Source organism: Hirundo rustica, chromosome 6, assembly GCF_015227805.2.
Source record: "Hirundo rustica isolate bHirRus1 chromosome 6, bHirRus1.pri.v3, whole genome shotgun sequence".
NCBI classification, from domain to species: Eukaryota; Metazoa; Chordata; class Aves; order Passeriformes; family Hirundinidae; genus Hirundo; species Hirundo rustica.
Window position 1 is genome coordinate 45,737,794 of NC_053455.1, and position 25,637 is coordinate 45,763,430.

Below are 25,637 nucleotides of genomic sequence, written 5' to 3' on the forward strand. Positions count from 1 at the left end.
TCCATGGAGCTGTGCCAGTGCGACCCAAGGAGGGATTTATGAACGTGGGTGTATTTCAGAGATGTCAAACAGGTACACCAAAAGCATCTAGAACAAGCTTTTGGTTTGCACATCCTGGGAACTGGGGTGAGTCCAAGAAAAAAAGTAGCTTACGATAAGTAAATCTTTTGACAGGAAGTTAAAAAGTTGCCATACAGGGGTCAAACTGCAAAACCTCTTTGCAAAATCTCACCAGTCTGCACACAAAAGGAGTTTGAAAACTGTTCATCTCTAGACAACAAAGGGGTTTAAATATTTAAGGCACCACTGGCCTTATCCTCAGTGGTTTAAAAACTGGCACATCTCAACTAACTTCAAAAGCTGCAACACCAGCAAAGATCTGGTCCTACAAATGCAGAAACCTGCTTTTATCACAGCAAGAGAGTGTTAAATATAACATATATATAATAGCCTCAAATTCTGCACTGGCAGAAATCAGTTGTTCAACATTTTTTACTGACATACTATTACTTTGTGACAAATCAAAAATGTCAAATGGGAAAGGGAGGCAACTCACCCTTGATTTAAATTAAGAGTTTCAAACTAGAGCTGAAAAATAAAGTAAAAAAGCAGGAACTAGAGGTTTATGGAAGGCTTTTTGGGAGCAATCAGTTCAAAGTTAGGATCTCTGACAGCATTGGTATATTGACATCATGTGGGAGCAGAGTAGGATGTTTTCAAGTTTCTGAAAAATCTTGGCCCTGTGGGAATTTACTGTGTTTGGGCAGGGACCAGAACCAGCCATTCTGGAATCAGGATGACAACATTTCCAAAGAGGAAATCTCTGAGCTAAAGAAACATCCAGACAAAGCAATCCATTTTTATTTCCTACCCAAGAGGCTACTGTCCCCAGCTTGGACACTACCTTCCTCACTCATAAAATAACCTCTGCCTCTCTCTGTCAGCCCAAGAGGTGGTAGAAAGCTCTCCAGGAGTTTCCAAGCAGACAGAGCCAGTTCCTTTCAAACAACTTAAATAGTGGGCCTTTGATATAGATGAGAAGACCAGCACATAGGAGTTGTCCTTCAAAGGAAGAGCACCCTCTCTGCCACAGTCACAGGGGGATGTGCACGCAAACTGCCAGTCAGTCCCTTTAATCCAACCCCTGATTTTCCAAGGGGGAACAGCAAGCTACTGCAACTGCACTTCAGAAAAGCTGGAGCTATGATGCTGCTAATGTAAAAGAAATAGAGCTCCTGCTACAAGCTCCCTCTCACTTCAAGTGCCAGCTCAGAAATGCCTTCGACAAGCCAAATAAAGTACTGATGTGGAACAGACACATTTCAAAGCAACGCTGCCAGATTAAATCCGGAAGTCATTATTCCAGGTATGTGCAGGAGCTCTGTGTTGTGTGTTTGGAATAAATCAAGAGGAGACTGACTCTGTACTGCCTCAGGTTTGCCCTGGCAGGAAATCCCAAGTGTTTTGTTCCAATGTGAACCTCTGTGGAAGTGAACAATGGACAGGGTAACACGACTGAGCATGTTGAACACTGCCACAACCCACATTTCGTCCCAAGACATGTGCCTGGAATGATGACAAGGACAACACTCCTCCCATGGGTGCGTTCTGTGATTAAACAGCACATCTCTATCTCCCTCCAGATTAACAGTTGAAAGTGCATTTACTTTTTGGCTGACCTTTGATGTCAACAGCTTCAACCCACTGCAACTGCCTGGCCTCTGTGTGCTAAATAAAAGAGCTTCTCCCAAACAGCTGTTCCTGAATTGCCACAGTGACATTATCAGCTCCTGTCTGCTTCTCAAGGGGAAGGGAAAGATTTCCCCACTTCCAAGTCTCAGTGAGTTGGATGAGGGTTACCTACATTAAAGAAGTCTGAGTATCCAGTGGATAACTGCAGGAGAGGCTGCCTGGGCACAAAAATGCCAAAGAAAGACCAAGCACAGTGTGTGCAGGGTGACACAGCAGCTCAGGACCAGGACTAGCAACAGGACTCCTTCCTAAACTGAGAGCCTCACTTTACAGCCTGACTAAGAGCGTTCTGCAGCTCAAGGATCAACCAGGCCACACAATTGACACTTAAACTCATGCCACAGAAGAGATGGCCCAAGTATTTTAGGAGAGCCTGAAAGAGGAGCAGATGAAGGAAAGAGCCCTGGGGAGATGCATCAGCTGGGAAGGCAATGGACAAGCTCCTGTCTCCACATCTGTGTAAGACTGAAGGAAAAGTACCTTGCTTGTCCCAAGATTACCAGCTGGCTATTTCTCTTCCCTGTGCAAAGATACAAGACAGGAGGAAACAGAGTGGGAGAAAATTTTCTAGCATCAGAAAATGCAGAATTAAGTCAGTCATGCTGGTCTTCCTAGGAATCTGAGCTGCTAAGACAGCAGATTGCCAGCCTTTGCTTCAGAACAGCAAACAAAATAAAGGTCAAGATTAAAGAGGAAAGGATAACTAAGGGAATAACACCTTGGAGAAGAGCAGCAGGAGACTCATCCAGGGACACTGGGAAGTTTTTATGAGCAATGAATTGCTTATGCAAGAAGGCGTGAGACACTTTTTACTGCAGCCAAGGCAGAATATTTAACCAAGAACCTGAAAAATGAACAAGACCTGGCAAACACATGCCCAACAAAACAGCTATCTGGCACTCCACACTTTGGAGATAAACGTGAAACCGACTTTAAAGGAACTGATTTTATTAACTGTTTAACACCCAGATTCAAAGAGGATATAAAAAGCAGGCAACACTTAAATCAATCAAAGAGGCCTCACACACGGAGCACCCAATAATCAATGATGTACTTTAAATGTGTGCGTATGTACTTTTAATGGTGTACTATCAATCTAAACTGCCTTCTCAGCTTCATACCCAAGTGCTTCACTTAGCCTTGGTGACTCCTCACACCCTCTGTTGTGCACTACGAAGCCACTCCTATTTTAACAGCAGCCATGAGCCTGAGTCTCTCAAGACATGTAGCTTCAAAAAGCCAGAGTTAAAAAAAAAAACCCATCTGTTTCCAGCAGCCTGAAGACTGCATGTTTCCCCTCTCTCCACATTCTGCCCTCCCCAGCCTAGTGAAAACTTTCCCACAGAATGACACAGGAACAAAGACCTGCCTGGAGACTCTTCCTGTGGGTCACCTTCTTCTCCTGGGAACTGCTGAGGCTCTTAGGTCAAAATCATCACAGAATCACTTGACCCTTGTTGTCTTTTTCAATCATGGCCATGGGGTGTCCTTCAAGGTTTTCAGTATCTTGGTCTCCCTCCTTTCCTCCAGGGCATAGCAAGCATGTTTTCAGCACTCACTCAGGCCTCCCTCATTCCTAAATGACCAGGACAGCTTGGGAGGACCAACTCGGTTTTGTTTCTTGAGAAAACAAAAAGCTGTAGCTCTAGGCTGTCATAACGGCCTTGACATCAAAATAGAAACTGGCAAAGAAATAAAAACTGGCAAAGAAGCAGAAGTGACATCCCCCAGCCTGTAAGCGCACATGTTCCCTGCACGGGAAGGAGGGAAAAAGCACGGTAGGGGCAGGAGTGTCTCCCTGAGTTAGTCTCAGGGTGGAGAGAGCTGCAGGGACACACACCTGCACACACTCAGGGAGGGAGCTGTTCCAGCAAGGGCATGAGATCCCTTGTGAGGACCTGCTGCCCCAATGCTTCACCTCCAGCAGTGTCCAAGAGCAGAGTCAGGGAAAAGGGAGTCTGGCATAAACCTGTAATGGTAACATCCCTAAAATACTCTCCTAGCAATTTGCAGTCAGGAGCTTCCTACACCACAAGGTGCTGTTTTCAGTCTGGCCTTTCAAAAATAGGCTTTATGCCACTTTTTTACCCTAGCAGTTTAAAAGCAATTTCAACACTAAGTTTTTCAAAGGATAAAAATAAATACATTAATGTACACTGAAAGCTGTTGTTTAACTTGAGGCTACTTTGAGTCATGCTGGATTCGCCACACTCTCTCTGCTCCACACATGCTTCCTCCTCTTGCCCATTGAAGTCTATTTTAATACCACATATTTTAATCAGCAAATACTGGTAGAACATGCACATTTTATCAGAAAAGGATTACCAACTCATGCAACATATTTCAATCAAGACAAGTGCTAGATGCCTAGCACAAAGGCATTCAATGTAAACAGGTCCAGAGGACTTCTGCAGCCTCTAGTCAGAGCATCCTTTGGGATACTGACCTAAGGGTACAGCATCTATGAATAAACACAGCAGACAGACTGGCTTGTGCAAAAAGGTGGAGCTGAACCAAGATCTTGCTGATCCAGCCTTACACTGATCCTGACCCCCTCACTGTGCTTTGCCCAGTGTAACACCTTGACTATTGTGATTACATATCAAGAAATGAAACCACATTCACGGGCCAGGCAGCTCCAGGCTTCACCTTTCTAACTCCAAGCTATTTTGTTGTCCATAACTAGGCTTTGGCTGGAATTCTGAAATGGGTGGCCCAGACTTGTGATGTGCTAGCAGATATGCACCCTGTTGGGTCTTGGGTAGGAGAGGCCTTTAAATTCCAGCACTACTAATCCTGCCCATCTTACTAAGGCAACTGGGGAGGATGGGACAGAAGCATCCCAAGGGAAAAAACAGCCAGATCCCACATTCATAGCCTACACCAGCCACAGCAAACCTGCAAGGCATTTTTCTTCCCATCATATTTTGGGGTGACATTTCTAAGAAGAAACACCTTAAATCATCTACCAGAGTAGTATCAAGGCTCTGCCTCTCTGGCCAGCTCACACTGGCTACCCTCAAGAGCACAGCTGACCAGCTTTCACTCATCCAAGCCCCTCATGGTGGTTAAATGAGATGAGTGACTCTGACTCCACATGCTCTCTAGCTCTTGTCACCTAACTGTGGCCCAACCTCGCTTTTCTCTAAAGGAACTAAAAATGCTCTGTGTTGAGACACAAAGACTTCCCACTACCTGGGTGGTATCATGCTCCTGCTCTAGGTCACTGTAGTGCCAAACCCATCAGTATATAAGATTTAGGAGAACAGGGTGTTTTGCTCTCAGAAAAATTCTCTAGCTCCTTTATTCTGAATTAAGTGCAGCACATCATCTATGTAATGTGGGCACCAGCCAGTGACCCAAAAGTCAAACTGGAAGGGGTCTGAGTGAAAACCTCAGCAGCTCATGGAAACAGCTGCATCCCACTTACCCAAAGACCTGTCCAAAGCTGGACTCAGCACTGAGACACACACACTTGTCCTCTGAGGAAGCTTTTACCTCTCCTGGTGCAGGACATCAACTGACAGGCTTTTAATGGCTGAAACATCACAGCAGTGATTACTCTCCCAGAATGCCAAATATGTTGCAATGCTAATGTGATTTCTTCCATGAAACCATTCCCTTAGTGGCAGTACACGGTGTGGCAGCTTGGCACCCTGTTGGGCCTGTACAAGCTACTAAGCCTTCCCTTTGCAGGTGGTGGCAAAGAGCTGTGCTGCTGTTTACTGCAGTACACCAAGGTGTGCCAGGCTGTCTGCTGCAGGGATGAGACACAGTGCTTGGTAGAGGACATCATTACCTCCCACTGTCTGAGCAGAGCACAGAAGAGAGACTATTCAAAGACTTGAGTCAGAAAATCACGAAGAGCTGTGAGCCGATGAGTCACACAGACATATGTTAGCTGCTACTTTAATGGACTCCAGAACAAAAGCAAAAAAAAAAAAAAAAAGAAAAGGCACAGGAAAAAAATGGATTCTCAATCTGTGTCAGTCCATAATCTCCACTGAAGCTGCTGAGAATCTGATCTGCAGCAGCCAAGACTGACGTGATATGTTTTGGGAAGTTGTTAAGCCCAGTAATTGTGTTGGAGCTTTGCATTTTCACTGAGGCCCCACCCCACAACTGTTGATGGGAATTGTTGGGATCATATCCCAAGCAGGCTGTCATTCTAGCTACTGTCACTGAGGACTGGAGACAATGGCCTTGTCTGCCTCTGGGGAAAGACTTCTCTCTGATGGGAGACACAACCACTTCTCATGCAATTTGGAAAACATCTTGGTGAAAGCAGCATTAAATACTCAGGATCCAGCTCCTCTCAACTGCTCCACTTTACGCCTTTTACTCACAATTAATTCGCATGAACCAAACTCCACTTGCAAGCTGAATATGTAATTTCATTCTTTCAGCATTTATTTGAAGGTCAGCTGCTGCAAGTACCCTTAATCAATTCAGATTTACATTTACCACCTCTCTAAAACTATTTTCAAGGTACAAAAGGAGAAGAGGGGTGCTAAGTTTGGGGTCTACAGAACTTGACTTGATACCTTCTCGAGCCAGAAGGAGCATAAGAGGATCCAATAGGATGCTGAGGAGAAGAGTCCTCCCAGCAGCTGTTTGAGCAATGATCAGTGACATTGGGTTCCTCTCGAATACTTAGACTACACATTCTGGATCTGCTAACCTTGGCTTAAAGCTGGGACTATTTTTAGAAGCTTGAATAAAGAGCAGCCATCCAATGGAGTGCTTCACGCTTCCCATTTTAGACATTGCATCCTTAGCATGAACGTAATCACCAGCTGAGCTGTTCAAGGTCAACTCAAATTTCAGTCATTGCACAATCCCATTCCACCTTTTCCTGATGTCTCACCAGACATGTTCCAAGAGTCGGTGTCTTTTAAGTTGACTGCAAAAGGTCAATTCCCTACTCACCCGTCTTTGGAGAGGTGATGCCGGAAGAAGTCATTGGCTGCCAATTTGATAGCCTTTTCTGGTGTCACTAGAGTCAAGTTCACTGCGGCCCCTGGGCAAGGAAAACAGAAAAAGGCCATTGGATAATGAGAATAAAGGAACTGTTAACTGCATCCTTCAGGAATGTGTCGTAACTTCTGAAAAAAACCAAGGACAGATGAAGGAAAGCTCCCGGTGCACCAAAGGGATTTAGAAATACAAAACACCACTGAAAACTAACAGTATTTCTGCCTCCCAACACCTTGGGTTTGTGAAAACATCCCCAGATGTGTTTCTATTCCATTTGCCATATGTATTTTGTAATTTCTTCAGCTTTACTACTACCTCCCACCATGTATACATGCATCCTCATCTCTCATCCAAGGATACATTCCTATGAATGCAGAAGGATGCAGATCAAACCTTCAGAAAAAGAGTACAAGATGGTATAGCAACCAGTCCCAACTCCTTTGCAAGTATTTTGTGCCTTCTCACTGGATCCCTTCCCTGCTTCCTCCCCGAAAAACACCGGAGCAGCTTGATTACCAAGCAGCTCAGAAAAGTCAGAGCCATTGAAAGACCTGGAGGCTGGGTGAAGTCTCCTGGCTCATCAGCACAGACCCAGCTCTAGACCAGCCCTTAGAGCGGGGTGCTTTCCCCTGTGTATCACCACTGGGTGTCACCCCCAGAACGGCCACCGCTGAAGTGGCTTTTTGCCCACCACAAGCTGCAGCACACAGAAATTCCCCTCTGAGCTCCATGGCAAGGTTTGCTGGGGGACCTGGGGTGTAAACAAGCCTTGGCTCCCTGCACCCCCCACCCGCTGCAGTGCCCTTTTGTCAGGAGCACAAACAGCAAATCCCTGCATTGTGCCTGTCACAATGAAAGGCCGGCTTGGCCAAGCTGGCTGCTGTGGTATTAGTGCAACATTAGTGCAACACAGTGGCTCGGAGCATTTTTCAGGCTGCCCTGGGGGAAATGGGGTGAGGGAAGGGCCAGTCCCTTCCCAGCAGAGTGGGGCTTGCACCATTAGATTAACACTCCAGAACATTCTCCTCCATTTAAATCCTATGGCTCAAAATCCCTCCAGTGGATAGCCTCGAGCTTTCCCTACCTGCACTGAAATGTACTGAACTCCAAGCCTCCAAAGGAGCTACACTTGAGACTTGTTAATGACCTAGAGCACCTCTTTAAGAATAAACACAAGTACAGGCATTTATGCTTGTCTTCGAGATTTAAACAATTTATCCGAAGATTCATATTCCAAAGAGAAGCAGCCAGAGAAGCCAGTACGCCCACAAGGCTCCAAAGACCTGGCGGGGTTCATTTTCAGGACCTTTGAACCCAAGTTGACAGGAGTTGGATATAAGGGCTAAACATACCTAGACAAAGTCAGCTCAATCCTTTATTCCTCAGGATGGACTCTTTTTCCTTCAATAATTGAGACATAAGTTTAGGAAGGCTCTCCTCAGATCAGGAAGCAAAGTCACAGTGGGACTTCTGGGACCACTACAACAGGGAGCGGGACACAAGAATCCTCGGCTCTACAACATCTGCTCAGAAGACACATCACCACTCAAGAAACTGCAGCAAGAAAAGACAGCCTTTGCTGCATGGGGCCAGGCAGCCCAACACATCTTCCCCCTTTCAATTCCCACGTTCAGATTCTGCAGAAAATACAAAGTAACGCTGCCTCCTAGCAAGCCAAGCCAGCGCATTCATTCCACTCTGGCCATGCTATCAAGGATATTCCATCATCTTTTACAGTAGACAAATCAACTAGCAGGGAGCAGGGCAGGCCTCTCACACTTCTGGTTCTTTGCAAGCTTTGAAGGGCACCAGTGACTGTGCTGCTTCAGTTTGATATTCTTCCTACACATCGTGTCCCCATGCCATGGCTCTTGCACATAAAGAGAAGCCACACAGAAATGACCCTCTGCTTCACATCCACCTTTTAATGCCAGTCCTATCAGGATCTACAAAACAAATCCACACAGCCTAATTTTTAAGTGGAAGTGGCTGCCCATGAAGTGTTTCCTCAAATGCCAAGTTGAGGACAACTTCAACGACACTCCCTATGGCTATAAAGTATAACACCTGCATGTTGATACACAGCAGTGTATTTTCCCTTTCCTTGGAAAAACAAGAAGAGAAAGAAAAAAGCATAAACCTGCTACTCTTAACAGCAATGCAAAGAATTCACTGGAAGAAAGCAAACAAACTCCAAACTATCTAGCAAGGAAGGGACACAAAAAATACACTTCCACATGCTGACCTTCAGGAACCAAGGGGCTTTCATAGAACTTTCTCTTCAGTTGCAAATAAAGCAGAGGGTAAAAACATGCAATATACAGAAAAAAAGTTAATTAACCTGGGTTTTCTCCTACATCTTTGATATTTTCAGTAAAGCTGCTTAGCAGAGAGTGGATAATCCCTGTCCTCAATAATCCATAACAACTTCAATTTACTGGAGGAGGAGAAATTAGATACTCCAGCTGCTGGCTGTATGCTTTCCACAGCATCTTCTTTTTGTAAAATCTCCTCAATTCTGCCCACACCAATGAGTACTTCCCTAACTAAAGGCAGCCTTGGCCTACAAGCAATGTTATATGTTCCACAAGCAAAGGCAGACAAACAGAATGGAAAAATAAATAGCAATCATTAAAAAAAAAAGTTTTCAAAAAGAAATAAGGAAGCACTACAAAGAACAAAATCAACAAGAGGCAAAACCAAGTGGTTTTTTGTTTTTTTTTTTCATTTGCCAACTAAACTTGTCAGTGCCCTCTTCTCATGAAGCTTCTGTTTTTCATTAAAACATATTTCTCACCGAATCCCTTATACACCACTGGCAACCTACATACAGGGGGATTGACTCATCCCCAGTGCAGCACTGGGAGATATTACTAGCAGAGGCCAGGGAAGGCTGCCATACTACTGCAGCTGAAGTGCAGCTACCCTCCAAATGTCACCAACAGCAAAGGGCACTTCCTCAGCCTGATCTGGCCTTTGGCTCCTGCCAGCTTGGCCAAACAGCTGGTGTACAGACAGCACTGGGATTGCTCAGAACATGTGCTGGGATCTTCAGGCGGCTTCTGGCTGGACTGCAGTGGGAAGCTGAGAGAGCATCTCTCCAAGGCCCCCTATCACTGATGCCCATGGGGACCAGGAGCCCACAGGCACTAGGGATTCATTCACTTGGCATCGTGTTTTAAGGCTGCACACCATCAATTCCTTGAGCACAGATAGAGCTAGACAGCACCATCCAGCTTCGAGGCATTGCTGCTATACAGATGTTAGGGAAAAAAACACGAGGGAACTGCTCTTCTTCCTGCCACAAACAAATCCAAGAATCCCTGTAACTTTTGGGGAAGAACTTGAGAGAAATGTTGGGATTGCCTTATACATCACACAGTTTGCTACGGGCTACTCATACAAAGCAAAGACTTTGCCCACACAAACACTGAAGAGGTGATTTGCAGAAAAGCATCCTACAAGCACAAGCCACTCTCCTGTCTGCACAGAGGAGATTTGATTCACACATGAAGGAGCCCTGAAGTCACACAGCAGGAATGGAGGTGTCCAAACAGGCCCTCTCTGTCCTGTGACAGAGGCCAAAGTATCTGCAGGGACAACTGATGTGCTTTTGACTCCTCAATGGGGAGCAGCAGCTACTACTTTAGCACATTAACACATAATCCTCCCAATTTCACCTTAAAGCCTGCAAATAAGAGCTTGTGAGTCATGCAGCAAATTCTGGTGGGGAACTAGGACAGCTGGAGGAAGTAGGAACCAATCCCATCACCTGATTTCCATCTTTCTCTGTCTGCCAGCTTCAGACATCTCTTTACCTTTTTTCCAGAAAGGTGCTCACATAATCTTCAGGGACCTTGGATGTATTTTACCCACCAACCCTCTCCCTGACAGGCAGGGAAGGGCTACTCATGTCAGCTCACAGTACTGAGGCACAGAGACCAGGATTGCTGCTCTTGGGAGTACTCGTATTTGCACCCTGGCCATGCTGAAGCATCTGTAGTTTTCTGAAGGGACCTGGAGCTATTCAAAAAGGGCCTCTCCAACCCAGTTACCTATTTAATAGTCAGAATTTGAAGCAATTATCAGCACCCTGAACAGAGTTAGGGACATGGACCAAGCTGACCAGACTTGGGAAAGGCTGGGAAAAGGAAGAGGTATGCAAAACCCTCTGCACCCTTCTGCTTGAGGATGACAAGTGGCCTGGAGATCCACATCCTCTCTACCACTCTATGCCTTAAAGGACTAAGCTGTCTTCCCAAAAGTCCTGATTCTCACAAAAACTCTTGGTCTCCCCTGTGAGTTTCCCCAAACAGCTTCTTCCTTCTGCCTCCCACCAAGAAACCTGCCATTGCACATTTACAGCCAAAGTCAACACAAGCTCAAATTCCTGGCTAGGAACAGAGAAGCAGCCAGCTTCTGGAAAAAATCAAAGGGGAACGCGTCACTGCTAGCATCAAAGATGGAGCTTGCCAGGGCTCCTCGAGGTTATTTGTCTTGTTGCCTGCTCCCAGGCAAGCTGACGCAGAGCAGCCAATCCATCCCCGCCATCCACCACACTCCCCTGAAACACCCACCAGGAAGTTGGGCAAGAGACGCTGCTTGAACAGCCAGTGCCTGCTCCCAGGCTGGCCAGCCACAATGGCTGTGTTTCCTCAGGAGTGGGGAAGAAGCAAGAGACGCTACACACACCAAGAGCAAGGCGTCAGCGTCTCTGCACTTCCGCTTGAGAAAACAAAGAGCAAGGACTCAGCTTAATCATAGCAGCATAACTTTAATCAGGCTTTATCAGTGCCTGAGTGCCACCAAGAATGCTATCTGAGCAGCCCAGATAAAAACTGCATATGCAGGCAAGTGACTATCAGGTCACAAAATGAACCAGAGCTCAGAGTCAATAAAGCCAGCTGGACTGGCTGCAAGCCAAGGAGGTATTCCACGTTCTCCTCTGCTACAAGTAAAGTCAGGATTTGGCCTGCTGGTCTCCTCTCCTCAAAATCTTTGAAATTTTACAGGGGTTTTGTGTTTAAACTAGAAAAGGTATAATGTCAGCTGAGGAACTCACTGCTGCAACAGACAGCCTGAGCCAAGAAGCCAAGAGGTTTCTAGCAGGTCACCACACAACAACCAAACAGTTGAAGCTCCACCCTGAATCTTTGATTTTCTTGCTATCCCAAGGGAGTTTTTTTGGAGGGCAGGTTATTTTTAGGGGTTTTTTTAAATTGCAGCTAGTCTTAATGCTTGAACAAAGCACTTGGGCGTGCTTGAGACAGCAGGCCTGACCATGCTGGTGGAGGGTTTTGACATAAATTCAATCATTAACCACAGAAATTCAAGAGTTGGTTTGCTACTGCCCCTCTGTCAAAAGTTATCACGCCCAAGCTGGGAAGCATAACATACAGTCCTGAAACAAAGTCCAGCAGCTTCACTTACACTGCTAGTAAAGATGAACTTCACTAAGTGGTAAGGTTTAACATCAAAACAGTCCCGAGGAGGGCTCAAGTCCTCGGTTCCTCGGTGGTAGGTATCTGAATTGACACCTGCATGGAGTTTATTTTCAGAAACAGCTGCACTGTTCAACCTCCTAGGATACTGCCAGGTTACTGCTTTATATGCCAGAGAACAGAGCTTTTCCTCCTACTTATGCACCAGTGCTTCCAACGCAAAAGCTGTGCTGTGCCTGAGTCAGCTGTACTTACCTCTGTACATGCCAAAGTAGCCTTCCGACCGAATTGTTTTAATGAGGCAGTCAGACCTGCAAACAGAACAGAGGGAGATGAACCACAGGACCTCAAAGGTAAGTGAGTGCAGAGAAAAAACAAAGCAAATTTCTTGGAGTGGTTTCCATTTACATTCTGTCAGCGAAACCCTCAGCTGAGCTGGGAACTGCGTCAGCCTCTGAATGTGCCCTTGTTGAGGCCTGAGTCCAATTTCAACCCCAAATTCACAGGGGCTTTGAAACCCTCTGCTCACCCTGCGCACGCTGTCTGCTTGCTAGAAACACAAAAGGGAAAAGTGTCACTGCAAGGGCTGTTTATCCAGGGTCCCCTGTGGCAAATGCACGTGAGATGCTCTAACAAGCAGATCCCCATGTACGCATTTTTAAACCCAGCTCTGGAAGGGAAATAAGGGGGCCAAACCCCCCCCCATGCTGACTTGTTTGACTTACTCAGTGAAATCTGACACAAGGCACACAAACACGAGATGACCCCGAACGCTCAGTCATCTGTGGCCTCCCACGCAGATAAAAGCATGCACTTTTAACACATCGAGTCCCACAGCAGGCAGCAAGCACTCAGGCTCTTACCCTGAGGAGAGCACAGCAGGGTACCGTGCTCAGAGGGGAAAACTGTGCTCCAAGGGGAAAAGTGTCACCTTCCTCATTGCAAACACATTTACTACAGATGGGAAGACCATGCAGAGCACTGGAATGGCTCAAAGGCTTTTGAAGGCACAGACACACACCTAGTAAATCCAAAGGCACGGTTCAGGAAGGCTGCACAGATTCCCTGGCAGTTTCCCTCTTTGGACCACAGCTGCATGAAGCCTGGATGCTGGGTGAAGGTGGCTTTAGGGTCTTTGGGAAGAATCAGGTACTTCTTGTGGCCATAGGGGAAGGGAGAGGTGCAGAGGCATGTATGTGTACATAATTTAAGGAGCTAAAGGCTCTTTTAAGCAGTAATAAGTGAAGTGTGGCTGATGAAAACATGAATACATTTTTAAGAGATTTGGCAACACAAGGATTAAACTTCTTCTCAGCTCTGCAGTAGCGCTGAGGTGGAAATACAGAGCTCCCTTTAGGGCTTTGTGGCCCTGCCCAGGTCAAGACTCTTCCAGGGTTGTTTGTGAAGAGCCCATCCTATGTCACTGCCAGTCATGGCAATGAGCTTCCCCTCTCTGCTGCAACTACCTGAATCCTTTGGCATCTCATTTTTCACACACTCCACCCCAGCCCCTGCAATTTGCAATGTGCTCATTTCCTTCTTCTGAGCAGTCCCTCCAACACATCTGCAAGCCCCAGAAATCGCAGTGCACCTTTTCCATATCCATCCCATCAAGTTCTTCCACTGCCATGCTGGAGGCGACACATTTTCCCTGAGCCAGTGATGCTGCTTTGAACAAGCTGCAGCAGGGAGAGGAGCGAGAAGAGCTGCTCCCCACCATATTCATACAGCCCTGCTGCATCAGGATAGAGCTTGCATGTCACTTAAAGCCCCTCAAGCTGCAGCAGAACAAGATGTACAGCCAAGACCACATCCAGCTTCCTTCTCTACCTGGAAAAAGGGAGCCAACAGCCAACTAAAATGATACATAACATACCAGGGGCAGCACAGCCCAAAAGCCAAGCTCTCTCCAGCCCTCAGAAATCCTCCAGTGCCCTCATCTTTTTCAAGTGAAAGGTTCCCCTGATGACAATGATCTCTTGAGCCAAGCAGAAATAAGGCATGCTATCTTAAAGTAAGAGAGCCAACATTTTAAAGGAACTTGCTGCTTCCCTGGGTGTTCAGCAGACACCAGGTAATCGGTGTAATCAGGAAATCTAGAATTATGGGCACGGAGCATTTCCAGAAAAATAAGCCCCTGTAACTGCAGAAACCTTCTTAGGAAAGCTCAGCCCTTCCCTTTCTTAGAAGCAGACAGTTCAAATATACAGGGAAATCTTATGTATTCCTTAACAGCCCCTCATCTTACAGCAATTCCTGGCTATGGAGCCAACTTGCACTTAACTGCTGGAGGTTAAAAACCTCTCTCCTACCGAGCTCCCTTCCAGGCATGAGACATTCTAGCATGCAGTCCCAAGGGGTGCCTACAAATTCTTCATCCTGCCCAAATTCCTGCTGCTGACACATGCCAGGTTAGGAGGATAAGTGATCCTCAGGGAGGTGAAGCAATCTACAGCAGAAGGACACAACAAAAGGGGAGGCAAAGCAAGACGGGGGCCACATCCTGCCAACAAGCCAGGGCACACCAAGCCCTGGCAGTAGTGAACACGCTGCACAGGGAGCAGAGTGCATGGGAACTGTCAGGGGAAGCACCAGAGCCTACAGCCCAAGCTCACATCATCAGCTAGAGCAAGGAGGCACAGAGACTAAAGCCACCAACATACAGAGATTTCCTCCCTGTTTCCCCTCTGCCTCAAATTCTCCTGCGCAGGAAAGAGGAAAAGATAGTTTGGAGCAGCAGGGAGCAGGTAATGCTAGCTCTAAACAAAGTTATAGGAGGACAGGACAGACTTCACCAGTCCCAGTCTCTTCTTCCCTTCAATACCATCAATTCTTTTGGAAAACTAGGGTCTGTCTCTGGTTCCTAGGATAAAGCATCTTGTGCTGAGTGTGGTACACATTCCCACAGCAGATACACAGCCCTAAGCTGTGTATCCAACAAAAACTCCAGGTGAATGAGGCGGTCTGGATACACTCATGCTTTCTTTTCCTACAGCCTGCAGTACCTGGGGATTCTTTGGACACAGAACTGCTGGTGTAACTACAGCATGTGTCAATCTGTGATCCTTCAAAAGGTCCACATGCAATGCTCTACACTGGGAATGAGCGACTGCTTCCTCTTTTAAAAACTGACACAGCAAAGGAAGGATCTCCAATATCAGAGCAATGGAAACAGAACAGAGACAGAAATTCCCTCAGGGACCTGACTGCTCAGCAGACTCCTTGTGTTTGGGATCAGGTGATGGGGATTCCTTGTGTTTTGGTTCTGAGCCCTGGCAGTAGTGAACACGCTGCTCCCAAGCGAGGGATGCAAACAGATGTGCCCCCTGCAGAGGACTCCTCTGCTCAGCTCAGCAGCCTCAAGAGCTGCTCTATTTGCTTTATCTGCTGTAGCACAGCTTGGCTCCAGACTGTCCCCTGGCTTTCCAGAGGACAGCCCAGCTCCTAGAGATGCTGATCTCACTCTGAAGAGACCACCAAGTGGAAGGACTCCCCGTGGAAAGCCCCGAGGGATGATGCCCCTGTGGGCAGTACTCACAGGCTGGTGTACATCCGTTGACCATTCTGCTGGTTCTGCAGGCGAGTTTTTGCCAGGTCAATAGGAAATACACACGTGACCCCGATCAGCCCAGCTATCCCTCCATTGATCAGCTTGGCAGGTAAACTGTAAGGGGATAAGAGGGAGAGAAACAGATGTCTTAGCACTGGGTAATATAAGGGAAGGGAAAGAGGAAAGGGCTGAGCTCTTTTGCATTACCAGAGTTAATGCATCGCTGTGAGACAAGGCTGCCTTCCCTGGCACAAAGGAAGCTCTTCTACAAGGCAAAGCTTGGTTCCCGCTGCGTATACGGGAAGGCAGAGAAAGCAGCACATACCATCACGACAAGCCACTGATGAGTGGAGTGAAGCCAAACACCTAACCCACACATTACTAGGAGCAGGAAAAAATCCTGTTGCCCAAGACCCAGGGGTTTCTGTTGTCCCTAGAGGAGAAAAGACTGAGTGCTGAACCATCTACCCCGTGGACATCCTTCAGTCAGGGCCGATGGCATCTGAGCCAGCAGGTTTACCGACAAACGCCTTCCTGCACCAAATCATACCCACAGCTAACGAGAGCTTCGTGACACATCAGCTGCTACCCTCATGTGGGAACGGGCCCAGCAGAAGCACCCAGCTGGCAGCCACGGAGCAGATGGCCACAGCCACGGGAAACTGCTTCCAGAGCCACCCCCCAGGGCCAGGGGAACACACACAGAGCAGCAGCCTGGCCAAACCAGCGGGCTGGCTGCCCGCATGGCCGCAGACGCGGAGACGTGAGCTCGTGTCTCTGGGGGAAATCAAAACCCGGCTCGCTGCACGTGCTTCCGAAGCACGGGGCCCTTTCCACTCCCCTCTGTGCTCCCACAGAGAATTCTTGCAAGTGGCACTGAGTGAAAGCCACATCAGCTAAACATGGGTTCCCAGCAAATTCAATTAAGAAAAATGTCCTGCACTTACATGCTCAATAAACCACTGCACACAGAGACAAAGAAAGCCTGTTTGAGCCAGCTCCCTCCAATAAAGCACAGGATATGGCTCCCTGAACACAGCATGTGTCAGATATTAAACTGGTGGCTGACAGCAGTCCTAGACTGCAGCTGGGTGAGCCTGCAAAGCCTATCCTCCCATCACGGGACCGGCACGCTGCCTTTCATGACGGTGACTTGCTGCTCTGGATGGGGGGACAGACTGCATTACCCCCTGGAAGCAGCAGTGCTGAGGCTGGCCGTGGCATGGGGGGGGGTGAAGCTCTGCAAACATCTTCCCCCCAACAGCACTCCAGAGCACTCTGCATCAAGGGGCAGTTGCAGAGAGGATCGAAAAAATTGCCATGCTTGAGGGAAAGGCAGGATATGGAGACTCAAGGTTTCAACTTGAAGGGTCCCTGAGGGAAGCAGACAAATTAGGAATGGAAAAAACATAAAAGACTTTGTCCACAAGTGCTAAGCATAATCTTGACACCTCAGGACTGACACACTGACACACCTCGATACACTCCTTTCAGCCTCTGCTGTCCTGCACCCAAAGGTCCTTCCTCCTCAACACCTGCACGATACAACACACACACAGCCCCAGGGCTGGTACAGCTGGAAGAAGAGGTGCCAAGATCTGAGCTCAGCCTACAGCTCCAAACTAGACAGCGCTGACTGAGATTAAATCAGCACAGTACTTGAGGAAGGCAAACCCAAATCCATGCACAAGCTCAGTGCGGAGCCAGGCTTTCAGACCTCACCAGCTCCAGACAGTTGCCTCAGGGATCTTTGCGCCACAGTCTGAAAACGGAATAGATTTGCCTGCAAACTCCTACACTCAACTTGTTCTCAGGACATGGGAAAATTTCAAACAGTAAGCTTCACATCATTGTGCTCTCCTTATTTAACCCACAGTCACACTGAAGGAGGAGGTTAGAGACGAGATAAAATTGTGCCAAGATGGAGACACCACGGAGAAGGAAGGTGTTTGAAGACAGGATCACCTCAGCCTCCCAAGTTCAGCTCTGAAGTCACTGTTGGCAGGTCACAGACTGTGAGGCACAACCGGTGCCCCCTTCCATCCTCAGCACTGTCATCACTTCTCTAAGTGTCCCTGAAACACCTGGGACAGGCAAACGTTCGCCTTTCTCAACCTGTTCCAACAGTGAAATCAGCACAGAGTTTATACCAGGTATGACTGAGACACAGACACAAAGGTCCTGCCTGCTGCTACTTTAAATGCAAGAGATTTCCCAGTTTCAGCCCAGATCCCAACAGTAAAGGGGAATGGTCTGATGTGCCTGGGCAAGCCAAAAATTTGAGGCTGCAGGCAGCATCTCCCTCTGCCTGTGTGGGAGAAACTCTTGCTCAATACTCCCATCACACATGAATCTAACCATCCAGATCTCTCCAGCAACACTTCAGGGGGGAACGAGTATAGATGTACTACAGGGCAGTATCCAGCAAGACACCAAGATTAAGTTCCACATGCACTGCTGCAGAAATGCAGTGCCCTTGATCTCACCTTGCAGCAAACCACTGCTGTTGATTTTAGTCTTTTGCTATCAATCTTGTTATTCTAAGGGGTGACAGAAACAAATCTCCTTGGCTTGGCTGCCGGTAACCACTACCTGTGACATGTGGTCTCATCGACTGGAGAGTTGACCAAAGCAGGAGAGGTGAGGGATTTGAGGCACGGAGAAAAACATGAGACAAAGACCATTGCACCTGCATCAGAAGCTTTTTCCCCTGTGACTGAGTCATCCCACTTCACACATCAGTGCTCGCTGCTCTCTCAAGGGATAAAAATCCACTGTGCCTGGTCTCTCTGTCCTATTTAGCTTCTGCACAGCTACTGCCTCTCACTACCTACATGTGCAGGGCTTAGTGAAACGGGGACAATGCAGGCTAGCATGCAAATGAAGCCATTTGCTCAGTTTAATACAAGAAGGGATACAAAGGCATCCCAATTCTCCTCTTCTACTGCTCCTCCTCAGCCCTTTTAACTAGTGCCTGTAGCCAGCAAGCTCCTGTTCGCACCACCAGGAGAGCACCGGAGGAGTCAGGGCACATCTTGTAGGACACAACTCCTCTTGTAGGACACAACTCCTCTTCCTTCAGAATACCAAGCTTCAAACAGTCACAGACATCTGATCATTTTGCTTTGCTGAGGTTTTTGGGAACATAGACCTGCCAGGCTCCATGGAGGTGAATCTCAGCACACCCTTCATGGGTGTGTTGGAAGAGTTCCAAATGCTCTCCAAATCGGGCAGCGGATGATGGGCAAATCTAGGCACACAAACACTCCACAACACTGTATTTTTATCAGCACAGCTCAGGACTGTTTACATTTGCAGAGGACAGGCGTACAGGAAGATACCCTAATCATGGCAAATGCTAAGAAGGGGCAGCCCTCTTGCCTGCAGCATTTATGCACTGCCAAGTCCTGTCCCTCTGTCACCATGTTTCATTCACCCACTCACCCGACCTGTCCTGAGCTGGTAACCTGGAAAAGTAGATGTTAGAAAACCGACATGAAAAACCTTACAGGAACCCCACAGCATGCAGTAGTCACTTAGCTGAGGCAACTTCACAAGCAGCAAAAAGGTAAACCCGTGTGGAGGAATGTGCAGATCCACCTGACACAGCTCTTAGGAAGCAAAGGGTAGAACTGTGTCTTTCCGAAATGCATCCCAGGTCATTTCCAGGGAAGACTCAAATCCAGCCTTTACCAGAACCAATGCTCTAAAGCATCCACTGTGCACATAAGTATCCTTAATCATTGTTGGAACTTCATGTTCCTGCTATCACTCAAGCCTTGACTGTCTGCAGAGTAAGGGCACAAGGCTATGTGGACTTTGTCATTACAAGTACTGCATCCTTGGCTGGTCAAGGACCTGGCTTTGCTCCCTTGATGCCAGCAGCTGAAGTCAGCAGGTCAGGGTGACCTTTGAAATAAGAAACAAAAAGGAACGGACTCATGCAGAATAGAATGCAGAGGGTAGAAAGAAAAAGGCAATGAGAAAAAAGGACTGAAGAAAGCAGAGATGTGATAACATGGCAGAGACAGAAAATAAGAGAAGGTTCAAAAAAAGCAGGTAAGAAAGGAGAAGAGTAAGAATCAAAATTGTTTTAGGCCACAAGAGATGATCAGGTGATTTCCTCCAATCTCCTGGATCCAAATGGAAATAAGTTTGGAAGATTTTAAAAGAAAAACCAAAAGCACACTTCAAAAAAAAAAATATTAGAAGTTACCTGATCTGTTTATCAGCCATTTAATTCAAGCTTGATCTTGTTATGAAATGAATCTCTTCCTTCAAATTGTTCTTTTTCAGTCACTTCTTTCTCACCTCAGTTTCTTCCTGGGAAAGGACAGAAAGACACCAAGAACACAAAGTTGAGACACGTACAGTCTTCTTAAAGCTCAGGGGCTACTTGGCAGGCAGGCTAGAGGACGGCTGAGGCACAAGTAACTTAAGAGTGCACCTGATCTCCTCAAAGAGGAGACTGAGCTCTGGAGGGAGCCTTATAAATGTATGTGTGCAAATATAAATGTACAAGGACATATGGAGGGAAGAGTTGCCAGGGTCATCAGGTTCTAGCAGCATGCGAGGAAGGGCAGCAGCCAGGCAAGGCACAAGCTCTGCCCAGCAGCCAGGACAGCCGTGTCTGTCACTTCTCTCAAACTTCAGAGAGCATTTCACACCATACCATGCTCATCCTCAACCCTCTGCAGGTCCACCCAGCCAGCCCAAGACAGTCGAGTGTCATCACAAGACTCTTTTAGCACTTCCCTTCAACACATACATGCTGTGTCCAAAGGACAGCCTTCAAAAAAACTGCTCTTCCAGGAGTTACTATCCTTCCCCTACTTCCAAGCTTAGACAGACAGCCAGTCTTGTGCCAACATTGTCTTCTAAGCAACGCCTGTCCCACCCCAAGCTACTGATGCCACTTTGCCCTTTGGACCTCTCCTTTCAGCTCAGTACCAGACTGCAGGAACCAGTTCTCTCTATGACTCTTAATTGTTACTGTTTAATGAGAGCTGTTAGAAGTCACCACACAAAGAAATCTGGACACCAGAGAAAATTTCAGAAGTGGCCACAACTTTCAGTTTTCTGGAGATGTCTTCATCTCCTCATCTCCAGCCTGGGATCAGCTGCCCTATGCTTTCTGCAGGTGTCTCAGAGATATTCAGCCAGCTTCCTCCCTCTTCCCTTTCACCTGCCACTTGGATGCTGAGCCAGAAGCAAAGGAGGTACCTTTGCCCACTGCCTCTGGAATGAAATTTGCTCCTTTACTGCAGATTTCCTACACCACACAGAATCTCACATCCAACAGAGTGACTTAAGGACCGACACCTCTGGTTCTCAGTGGATTCCTGAGAATAAAAAGTCCCTGAAAGTGTGAAGAGCTAGTGATGGTGCAAACAGGTATGGGAAGGAGTTCAGCTCCCCCTCCCATTATATCGAGTGCCAGGGGTAAGACAGCACAAAACCATTTGTACAGACCCACTCCTGGGCAACAAAAGATTGAAACTGCCTTTTCTGCAGCCCCACATTCAACTGGAACTGTGAGAGACCAGCACATGGAGCTCCCTAAGGAAAGGCATTCCTCCTCAAAACACCGCACACAAACCTCACCCACTGCACTATGCTGTTATACCTTCTGTGATCCCTCTTCAGACAGTTTACCTGATTTCAGCTGATCTGTGACTGCAGACCTTAAAAAGCTCCAGATCAGCTAAGTCTGCACTTTCCAAGTGAAAATTACTTAACACCCTTCATTACATGTGCTTTCATATGCATATCCACAAGAGCAGCTTGGTTTAGGTTAATCTAATTTACTACCAAATTAACCAGAATAAAACAAAAATATAAAAATATAGGGAGACCATAGCTGAAAGCCTGTAACCCTGTCATAAATAAGCCAAGAATCATGAAAACTCACTTGATAATGTCTACACCCCGAATAAACTTGTGTTTATTGAGACAGGCCTGACAAAATACATGCACCAAATGGTCCTGACAGCCTGCTCCAAGCTCTGGCAAAACGCTCCCCCTTGTTGCCTCTGCTGCACTCTTCCATGCAGAGGGGCATTCAGGAGGACAGGCATCCACCACAAAGGGCAACAGTAAGAAAAGACAGCAAGGTTGCCAATGCTCCCCACAGCCAGGTAGCCGAAAGAGTGAGAGACCAAGATGGACACACAAATACACCACAGCGCTGTTTCTTACCTGCCGACACAAGTAGGGCAATGGAATCCCTGTGCACCAAGAGGGACCTGGGACAGCTGAGTTTACTTCTCTCTGGCCTTTTTTTCTTTTGACTTTTGGCTTCAGCTCCCCTCCTGCCCAGTAACTACAGAGTCCTCCACAGCTATCTGATCCGGCTGGAAAACTGCTGCTGCTCCCCACCAGGGAACAGATGCTCCTGCTGCACTGCACGGCACAGAGAGACAGGGCAAAAACAACCTTCCTGGGTTTAAAGCTGGGCAAAGTTACAGGTTTCCTTGGTGCTGGCTGTACAGCCAGCAAATACCAGGACTAGTATCATCTCCCCCAACAAAAGCCACTCAACTAGCGGACGAGCGATGGGAAGCGAACAATGTGATCATTTTACAGCAGACACCAGCACTTGATAACTGTTTAAACAGCACCTGGCACAGCAGAGGCCTGAATGTCTGTGGCCAGGGGATTTTAATGAATTAAGGGATTTTAATGCAATGAAGTGGAAAGTTTATTTGAGCTCTGTTTGTTTAAACAGAGCTCCAACGAATGATCATTTGCAAAACAAACCCTAAGTCACCCCAAGCTCTATTCTGACCACTTTGCTGTAATCTAGAGAACTCCCTGAGTCCCTTAAAGGAGGGTGAATGATGAAGCCTCCAGTGGCTTGGTCAGGGAGTTTCTGAGCTGAGCCAGACCCCAAGTTGCCTCCAGGGCAGGAAAATAGCTGCTACTGTTCTGCAGTCAAAGACAGGGAAAAATAGGCCAGGAAGAGAATAACGGGAATTTTATAGGACATTTAAAAAGCAAATCCAGAACAACATTATACATTTAACCTAGAAAGGAAAGAGATTAAATAAAGACCTAAGTATATCTTCCCAGGAGCACAGTGCTCTCAGGAGCCAAAAACTGCACATAAAAGCAGGCAAGCATCTGCAGCCAAGTAGGGTGTAGCTCCAAGACTTTCTGTGGGAAAAGTGTCAGGGAGCAGGGTCTGCATCTTCCTAGGAAACCTCCCATCAGAACCTGCATTGGGGCAGCAGAAAGCCAGCAGCACCAAAAAGGCACTGATGCCTCAGAAAGTCTTTGTACGGTTAAACTTCAGGACAGTGGCACTGCTGGAACTGGGAACCTGCACAGATGAGGAGCTGAGGAACTGGGAGGAAACTGGTAGTAAGCAAAATAAGAGTCACCAGAGAGCCACCTGAAAGCCAAAGAAGCTGAGCAGCCTTTGTGGAAGGGGATCCTAAATTGAACATCCCATAATTAAGAGAGTGAGAACAGCATGGGAATATTTCCTTCCTAGAGTGCTGTTAACACAGCTAGGCGCGGATTAATGCCCCATTACTTGCACACCAGGACATCCCTTTTACATTTATTAAAATGATCAGGCAAATTAGTTTCAGAGCCACACTCACACCGAAGCAGTGCGAATGGCCCGAAGCTCATGCTGACACATAAATAGCCCAGGAGCCTCCTCAATCGTGCCTTTCCCTTTTCTCACCTCCCAAAAGTCAGCTCCAGACAGTGACAGAACTGCCACACTAGAAGTACCACCATGCGATCCTGGACAGCTCTGGATGTATCTAGTCCTCACAGCCTAAGACACCGGGGAGGTCGTGCTATTTTTCTCCCCTGCCTTGTCACACATCTCCCACACAACTCACACAGTGAGGTTTTCTCCAGGAAGGCTAGCCTTTGTATCTGCTCTCCTGATCCCATGGGGCATGGGGCCGAACTTTCAACTTTCAGTTTCTGCCTTATCACCTGAAGGAAAAGTGCTTACTAGATAATCACAGCCCAGCATGAGGCGTGGAGGGGAGCCCACAGTCCTCGTCGTGTCTCATTAATGCATCACACCAGCAAGCTTGGACTGGAGATACAGGCACCCAACATCGCCACAAGCCAGGACACCACAGGAGAAGAAACAGGTTAAACTTACCCACACCCCTCTGACCTTGCTCATTGCATTTAGTGACACCACACTGCTCTACAGATGTGGGTTGCCACCTCTACCCCCAGATGCCACTGCTCTACCCCAGTCTGAGGCAAGTACCGCACCCTCCTTCTCCTGCTCTTCCCCTGCCAGGCTGCCACAGCCACAGCTGGCATCCTCCAAGGCAGCTGTGGCCTCCCAGCCCACCAGCTCCCCGAGTCCTGCAAGCAGCATGCCCCACCCCTCCCAGAGGCCAGCTCTTCACTTCTGCCCTCTGCCAGCACTCCCATTTTCCAGACCCCTCCTCAGCAGCCCCAGTGCAGCTGAGCACATCCTCTCAGGCTCAGCCTGCTGCATATGCTGATTTACCCGAGCACACACAGGCTGCCGGTTTGACAGAAAACCTTTAGCAAATGTCAGCTGGTGCTGTGGACAAAGAAAGCAAATCTGTCTTTTCCCTACACCCTAATGTGTTCCCATCCCTGATTTCATGCCAGCGCAAATATTTGTGCCGGGCAGTCAGACAAGAATGAGACAGAACTGGAGGCCAGCACATGCTGAAGCTGTCACTAAAAGCCAACTTCCAAACTACAACCTTGACTTACAAATAAACAGCAGAAGGGGAAGTCAGGACTCCTTTCCACATATTTCTGTTTGTCTTGAGAGCAGACAAACTCAAAGCCCCAGTGAGAGACGCTGATGTCAAGAAGTAGGGCTCAGAAGGTGAGCAGAGGAAGCAAAGCTGTGCCAGCATCCACTGTGCCAAGAGGATACAGCCACACAACCATCGAGAGTCAGGGATGGCAGGGGGAAGCAATCAGCAATGAGCACCTGCTGCGAGAAGAGAAACCCCCTAGGATCAGCACACTTTCCTTCACGGCACACACCCGTCTGAAGGGGCGGACACTGCCAAATTTTGTCAATGACTGGAGAAAAGCTGTCATCACAATAAGGTTTAAGGAGTGCAAAATAAAACTGCAAATATTTCCTGAGAGAAGCTGTTTTCTAGATGCATGACAGGCACAGGTGACAGGTAAGGTCACCTGGGGAGAAGCTGTCAACTTGGCTCTTGCCTGCTCAGGGCATTTTGGGACAGAGGGGTTGGAGAAAATAGGCGGCAATATAATCTGCTGCCTGCTTGCCTTTAGGCCCTTGAGAGCAGGTACTGTCATCAATTTCCTTGCAGGACCTGGCAAGGCATTAGTCCTCTAAAAAACAAAGCAGTTCTCAAACACACTGGTGAATGCTCCCCGCTGTCACAGTGTGTCACCTCTCCAGCTGCACAGGGGACAGACAGCACAGCCCCTTCACACCATTCTGCCACCAGCCAGAAGCCCCAGCCATGCACATGCAGACTCACCTGCCTCGTGGTCAGCAGCCAGCCGTACCCGTATCACACTGGGCTGTGAAAGCACCAAGCCAAAGGCAGCCTTTCCCCTTGCCTCAGGTGATAAAAGGCCAAAGTACCAGCGGGGAGGTGCCAGCCGCCTGCACCATTGGCTGCTCACACCCTCTGGGGACAAGCTCAGTGCCACAGCGCCCACTCAGCTGGCAAGGCACGGGACGCAGAGCTCGGCACATAGGGCACTCCTCCCTAACAGCTCCTGCAAGGACTCAGCTCCAGCAGCACCTTCCCATCCTCCACTACTGACCTGTGTCTCGTGTCGCATCCCTCAGGCTGGTCTGGATGCGTGCCCCCCGCTCCACCCACTCCTATCACTGTGAGAACAGCCAGGCTGGCACCTCCGCAAAACTGCAGGCAAACTTTGCCCCCATATCCAACCTCCACTCT

At 47.8% G+C, this 25,637-nt stretch overlaps 1 protein-coding gene across 5 annotated transcripts in view; it reads right to left on the reverse strand.

Annotated features, from left to right (window-relative positions):
• The window catches only part of SLC25A22 (solute carrier family 25 member 22), a 51,878-nt gene that overhangs the window by 8,746 nt on the left and 17,495 nt on the right, over positions 1 to 25,637 (reverse strand). For 4 of the 5 annotated variants that reach the window (XM_040067804.2, XM_040067805.2, XM_040067806.2 and 1 more), the window contains exons 2-5: positions 19,937 to 20,043; positions 15,709 to 15,834; positions 12,426 to 12,481; positions 6,682 to 6,772 (exon numbers count right to left, since the gene is read on the reverse strand). In XM_040067804.2, the coding sequence (XP_039923738.1) occupies positions 6,682 to 6,772; positions 12,426 to 12,481; positions 15,709 to 15,834; positions 19,937 to 19,956 (293 nt within the window). In that variant the 5' untranslated portion in view covers positions 19,957 to 20,043. Of the gene's footprint in view, positions 1 to 6,681; positions 6,773 to 12,425; positions 12,482 to 15,708; positions 15,835 to 19,936; positions 20,044 to 21,918; positions 22,118 to 25,637 lie in introns of those variants that run through there. The other variant, XM_040067807.2, reaches the window with a different exon arrangement.